We start from the raw sequence: 6,929 nt of genomic DNA, 5'->3' as shown, positions 1-6,929 counted from the left end.
AGTCGCAGTCGCAGTCGCAGTCGTAGTCATACAGTCCTATAGCCGTCGTAGGCCGTCGACGTCGACGTCGGCGCGGCGGTGGCTGCGCGCGTATCACACACACCTCCCCCCCCCCCCCCCCCCCCCATCCCATCCCGTCCCTTCCCCCTCTCCGACCTACGAAGAAACACAGGCAAACGGGGAGGCGTGGTGTTTCACACGCGCACAGACACAGTCGAAGCGAATGCGCACACGCGACGATTTACGTAAAAGCGACCGCACGCACGCACGCACGCCCGCACGCACGCACGCCGCACGCACTCACGCAGGCACGACGTCGACGACGACGACGACGAGTTTGGCCGGCCGCCGTTCCGGCGAACCTGGCCGCTAGCAGCAGCAGCAGCAGAACCTCGGTTCGGAGTTGCGAGGAGAGCCAGTCTCCGATGAGCTCCCTAACAAACAGCCCATGCAAGTTACGGGCTGCTCGTTCGTCGTCGTCGTCGTCGTCGCCGTCGCCGTCGCCGTCGCCGTCGTCGCAGCCGCCGCAGCCGCTAACGCAGCCGCTGCTGCCGTTCCGTCGCCGGGTATTAATTAACATTGAATATCACTGATATCGAATATACATCTGCGTATTGTTCAGGAACGTTTCATCACCACCACCACCACCACCACCACCGACGACCACCCCAACCTCCGACCCCCGACCCCCGCCCACCCCTCATCCCCTCGACAAACGAGACAATCCTTTTGCTAAATTTCTATACCATCGTTAATTATACTTTCGTTTAAACATGGATGTCGATTATTGTTTCGTACGATGACATTGCCACACGGGGGCGGTAGATCTCGATTCATCCCTTAAAAATATACGTAACGTCGGTTTATTGCGTGCAGTAAGCAACGACGAATACAGCGATTAATAAATTTTATGATACAAACAAAAAAAAAAACTAAATATATTAACCATCGTTATTCGCTTGAATAATAATTTGCTTGTAAAACTGAACGAAATAAACGACGTATAAGTTACAACGCCTTTTTTTTTTTTAAACAACAACGATAACAATTGTTATAACGATACAAGAACGGATATCGATATTGATACACGTATAGTTGATGAAGAAAAAAAGCTAAAAAAAAAAAAACGAGTAAAATAAACCAATAATAATATTAACAATCGCTGTTATTATACAAATATATATACACGTCGAATGAAAAAGAAGAGAATTGGATAAAAACAAAAAAAAAAAAAAGGTATAAACTAAACGCGGTTGAATATCGTTATTGTTTATTCATGTTATTATCATTACTATATTATCGTATTAATACATATATATATTTGAAGAAAGTATAATCAATTTTTCATTACAAATATATTTGAATGATTTGAATCGAATCGATCGCTTAATTAATTCATCTGTTCATCGTATTTTAAATGTTATTATGATTATTAATAATATTATTATTATCATTATACATATAATAAATCATAAATCGTGAATTCGTGAAATATTTAACGAAACGATGTGTGTTTAGGTTTACATGAACTTGAGACATTTAATTATATCCTGCGTGTGTAACGTTGTAATAATAAAATTGTCATAATAATCATCACAATAATTTATATTGCTTGCCGTCGTTTCCTCGTCTGCAGAGATTACACACTGCATATCGTGTGTGCTTCATCGATTAGTTTTCTTTTACTTGATTCGCGTATTTTATGTTCATATTTCTCCGAAATCTCGTTCTCTCTCTCTCTCTCTCTCTCTCTCTCTCTCTCTCTCTTCCTCTCTTTTTCTGCATCTTGTTATCTTGCAATAAGTACTCGTGTTTGAAAAATCTCGTTTTTCCCCCCTCGTAACATCAATCATCCACACGCTAGGAGGAACAATACGGTATAATAGTAATAAAAATAATATTAACAATCGTGATGAAACGCAGTGAATTTGAAAAAGACGGGAGAAAAAACAGAGTGTGTGCAGAATAAGTGCATTTGTTTCTTTTTCTTTCTCTTCTTGTTTTTTTTTTTTTTCTTCTTCTCAGTGATTTGAAGAGGAAAAGAGAAGAAGAGAAAGAGAGAGACTGAAAATTGTTTGATAAATCCGGGCATTAATATGGAATCCATTCGGTACGACAATCGACGTCATGAAACTTAAAGGGCAAAAGATTTGAAAAAAATTACAATACAACGATGAACGCGTAAATTTAAGAAGGGGTTGCGGGGGTTGGGGTGGGACGGGGTGGGGTGGAAATTAGCTTCTCTTCTTTCTTTTGACTTTTCTCTCAAAAAGTCCATTAACGGACTTCTGATCGTTTGTTGATGTCTAATTTTTGTATTGTATAATATCAGTGAGTAACGCATTATTCTGTATATTATATACGCGGTGTGTCGTCTTCCGAACTGAAGAGGGAAAAGAAGAAGCACGAAATCAGGGCATATAAATTAAAGAAATAAAGAGAGTAATGCTTGCAAGTGATAAAAATCTAGTATTCGATAACGAAAAACAGAGAGAGAAAGAGAGACAGAGAGATAGAGAGCAAGAGCCAGAGTGAGAGAGAGGGAGAGAGAGAGAGGTAGAAAAGAGAAGAAGCGAGAAATGTAATTTTAGGTGCAGATTTTCGGGTATCGTGCGTGTGTGTGCGTGTTTTTTGTTTTTTTTTTATTTTTTCTTTTTCAACATTGTTATTCATAGTTCATTAATTCGTTCTTCAGAAATTATTCCTCATTCATGAGACGCCGGTGTGTTGTTATAATGTATAATAATAAAAATACCGTAATATGAGCAAACAGATGTGGGAACGAGAGTTGGGGAGATCAGGATTAACACTGAAACAATTCTATAGATGAATATTATAAATTTTTAATACGATTAGACGGTGCTAATCGTCGTCGATGTGAAAAAGAAGAAAAAGAGGAAAAATCGATACCGACACGAAAGTGTAAAGTAAATAATGTCAGTCTTCGGTATAAGTAAATTTGACGATCCATGCTATAAACGATAAACGTTACATATACATAAAATATATAAAAGTACGCGCGTAAAAATTTACCACATCGACGGTGTAAATCATTCTACATTCGTAGACTAAAGTGCAGTGACTGTTGCAGGTGAGGGATATTATAAACCCATATGCGTACGATCGAATCAAGATGCAATAGCTTTACTGCCAAAATTTACATGCGTGTATTACGTATATACATTGTACGTACGTGTGTACGTGTTTATACAATATACGAATAGCGTGATTCGGGAACTGTGCAGGTGGTGCGTATAAAAGTATAAAAATAAATTGTGTCAGTTTCTCCTCTCCTCAACACACACAGACGAGTATATAGAACGTTTATAATAGACCATTGGACGCTGTGGTGTTTCAATCAAGGTTATTCAACAGTGTGATCACCAAAAAGTACCAGAGTCTCTTCTTTCCCCCCCCGTGGTATATAATCCGAGAGAGATAGACAGAGAGGAGAGATCCGAGGCTAAAGTGTTGTGCGTAGTAATCGAAAACGAAAAAAGGTGTGCAAAAACGGTGAAGAAGAAAAGAACTAATCTTCGTACACTCCCGCGAAACGGGATATCAAAATTTCCTGATAAGAGGAAAGCTTGTCCGCGTAGAGGAGTAAGAAGATACGATAACAGTAATATCAGTAATATCGAGAAGAATAGAAAAAGATGAGTGAACGACGTTGCTAAATACTGGAATAACACAACCGACTTGGTGGAATAGTCAATTCTCCATCTTCATCCCCCGAACCTGTAATAACCCGGAACATCGAAGAGAGAAGCTTCGGAGGAAAAGAGGAAGTGGAAGGATAGGCAGGAAGAAGAAAAGGAGGAAGGAAGGAAGATAATATAAGACTATTCCAGTGTGATGCTGCCGCGGTGGTCGCCGTCGGTCCAGCAGCTGCAGGCAGGAACAGTCGAGGGAATAGGTCCTGTTGATCTGAGGAGACGCTGACCTGAGGAGCAGCCCACGCTGGCCGATACCCAGGCCATGAACGGGCCCCATGACCGGGCCCGAACCCGCTTCCTCCTCCTCGAAGAACGCGATCCTCCGCGATTGCAGTCCCCGCAACGCCCTGCCGAGGACACGGCGTCGTCGTCATCCCCGAGGAGCACCCCTCCCCACTCATCTGCATCACTGCGGTTCACCGGACGTGGCCAAAACAGTTGGCGGAGAAGAAGAGACTCTAGTCATCGTCGACTGTCTTACACTAAGGTCGACAAAGCCTTTATCGTCGTCGCTGTCGTCGCTCTTTCCTTGGCACTCGTTACACATTCAGGTAGGATTTTCAGTCATACCCTAGTCTTTATTTTCTCCTCTCGTCGTCTACCTGCGTCTATGGAATATTCAGGTTCCTTTATGCCAGGATCGTTATCGCTATTACAGATTCTCGTCTGTGACGCTTTCTTTATGATCGAATTAACCACACTTCTGTCTTTATACTTATGTACTATGTATGATCTTCCGGGTACCGATCGCGCAGTGAGAGTACGAAGCATAACTGGTATTCGAACGATGCGGATGATCCGATTCTTTAATTAATCCAATACGTTGTTAACCTTCTAATGCTACCACAAAGTACACGTATCACAATGTGTAGACTTGTTTCTTTAGGTACTGTATACATATTTGAACAGGGGAATAGTACCGATTCTAAAACTCATCTTGCGACCTTCGAGCTGCCTATAGCTGCAGATTTTGTGGTGCATTACGCCCTATGATGTCCGATTTCGAAATCCGCGACGAATCAATGATATGGCGTTTCTAATCGAACCATGGAAAACATACCTGACTTATGACTTATAGGTACACTTTTCTTGTATGCTTGATATTTTCTGCAACCTTTTTAGCGTGTGCTTTCAGGTTGGTCTTCTTCTTGAAGTCGATCAATCCCTCCTATTAGTTTCCTGGTTCTCCTATTGCACCAGATACTCGTAATAACAACGAACTGGTCATATAATTGAACGTCATCATTTCTTCCCAAACGTTGAAAAATTAATATCGAAACCGCCAAATGCTGGTGAGAAATAACCACGGAATATACTCATCGTCGTGTGGTTTTCTACTGGAACTATCGATAGTCCTCTTACACCAAGGTCTGAAAAGAAAAGAAAAACGTTTCATGTAAAAGACAAAGTAAAGGTGAAGATGGTGAACGGTTGTTCAAAGAATTTGTACCTGAAATCAAACCTCTCATCTTGTTACTTACCGCTAGAAACTATAAAGGCTAGACTATTGAATTATGCAATTCAAATCGACCCAACAACGTCGTTGTCGTATGGACGCGTTAGTCCTGTGCCCCATTCGGCCAGTAGAGACGGTATAGTAGATGTTTGGTTTTTGTGATCATTCCACTTTCTTCTTCTTCTTGTTTCCCGTTGTAATTCTAACCTTGCTCTCTTTCTTACCCGTAAGACCAGTGCTGTGCGCCACACAGGAGTAACAAACGTGCTTACCTAGACCGTAAGATATTGGCCTGCGACGTGCTTCGCTTCGCCGTGTAGACACGGTGTCAGGGGTACGACGCTGTGGGTAAGAATTACTCGTACGGGGGTTTTTCGGGGCTTCGGACCAGGGACGGCATGTGCGCTCATGGCGTTATACTCACTCACCCCTGCGGCACATCATCACAATGCGGTGCGGTGCCGGTGTTCCATCACGATGTTATTTCGTACCAAGCGCAACACACGCGCCCTCCACGCACCGGCACTCTCTCCTCTCTCCTCTCTCCACGAGCATTATACACCATAACCTTACAGCACCGCGTATCTATGCGTGTGTGCTGTACACGGTAAAACACCTTGTTCAATTCCCACGCTGCTACTACCCTCCTCCCATTTTTCTCCCCGTGCTTTCTGATCCCCTTTCTCCTCCCCTCTCCCCCCTTCCTCATTTCACCCCCTTTTTCTACGGAGCTAGCCTGCCGAAATTTCAGGATTTTGGCGATGGTACCGCTATATAGAAACATTTGAAAGAAAACTTGCACAGCAGTGATGCGTTTATATGAAATTTGGGCAAGGTTCCAATCTTTGCCAACTGTCACGTACACGGACTACGCACGGCATACATTTTTTTCCATTTCCTTATTTCGTCTTTATCTTTTGTTTGTTGTTTGATTTGTATCCCTCTGTGGTGTTTGTCATTATAGAGGGTTGTGTGGTCTGGTATTCTCTACTTCGATTGTGCCACTTTTTTCCTTCTTCTCTTCTTTCCCTTCGCCACGTATCCGTACATGTGCAGGATTGCTGATATCACGATTACGATGCTGATGACGACAAGAGATCAAACGTTAACTTTCTCTTTCACTGTTACAATTATTTGAAAAATTTTATAGCGACGTCAGTCAGGAAACTGGTTTGAGATCTTCTGGTCTCCGTTGTCGTGTATGACCGCAGTTTTCCGAAAATGTACAATACGGTTTGTGTCTGGTAATACGGTGAAGGCCTTGACTGGTGACTTGACTACTCAATAATACTGCATCAATTTTTACCTACTTCCAAACTTGTTCCTCTTTGTCTTAAGCTTGCTGAAATAAATGCATGGATATAAATATGCCCAAAAGGTGGATGATTTGTGAATTACTCACGAATGGATGGGTAGATGGTTGGATGGTTGGTTAAGAGTACAGCAATCTATATTTAAGGTGGCAGAGGCATCAGCCTGACAGCTGGTGTCACGGGCAGTGACTATGCCACCTCTTCTCTCTCTCTCTCTCTCTCTCTCTCCCCCCCTCTCTCCTCCTTTTCCATCTTTATCTCTCTCGCTCACTCTTCTCTTCTGCTATGCTGATGCCGCCGTCGTTGCCGGCTCACGGCTCTTGCCATGTGCTCGCGGCCGATCGACGCTTCATTCCACTCGTTTTCCTATCTGCATCGTTTAAGAGGCATCAACGTAGCCGTCGCCGCAACCTTTTCACACTTTGTCATTTACCCATACACGCG

General features: G+C 42.8%; 1 protein-coding gene across 2 annotated transcripts in view; it reads left to right on the top strand.

The window, feature by feature from the left end:
- The first annotated feature begins 436 nt into the window (after window positions 1-436).
- LOC124181285 (protein kinase C-binding protein NELL1-like) overlaps window positions 437-6,929 on the top strand; it is a 79,911-nt gene continuing 73,418 nt past the window's right edge. Inside the window, exons 1-2 of one of the 2 annotated variants that reach the window (XM_046567683.1) lie at window positions 437-566; window positions 2,774-4,267. In XM_046567683.1, the coding sequence (XP_046423639.1) occupies window positions 3,979-4,267 (289 nt within the window). In that variant the 5' untranslated portion in view covers window positions 437-566; window positions 2,774-3,978. Of the gene's footprint in view, window positions 567-2,695; window positions 4,268-6,929 lie in introns of both variants that reach the window. The other variant, XM_046567684.1, reaches the window with a different exon arrangement.

This window comes from Neodiprion fabricii, chromosome 4 (genome assembly GCF_021155785.1).
Source record: "Neodiprion fabricii isolate iyNeoFabr1 chromosome 4, iyNeoFabr1.1, whole genome shotgun sequence".
NCBI lineage: Eukaryota > Metazoa > Arthropoda > Insecta > Hymenoptera > Diprionidae > Neodiprion > Neodiprion fabricii.
This window is presented reverse-complemented; position numbering and strand designations above follow the sequence as displayed.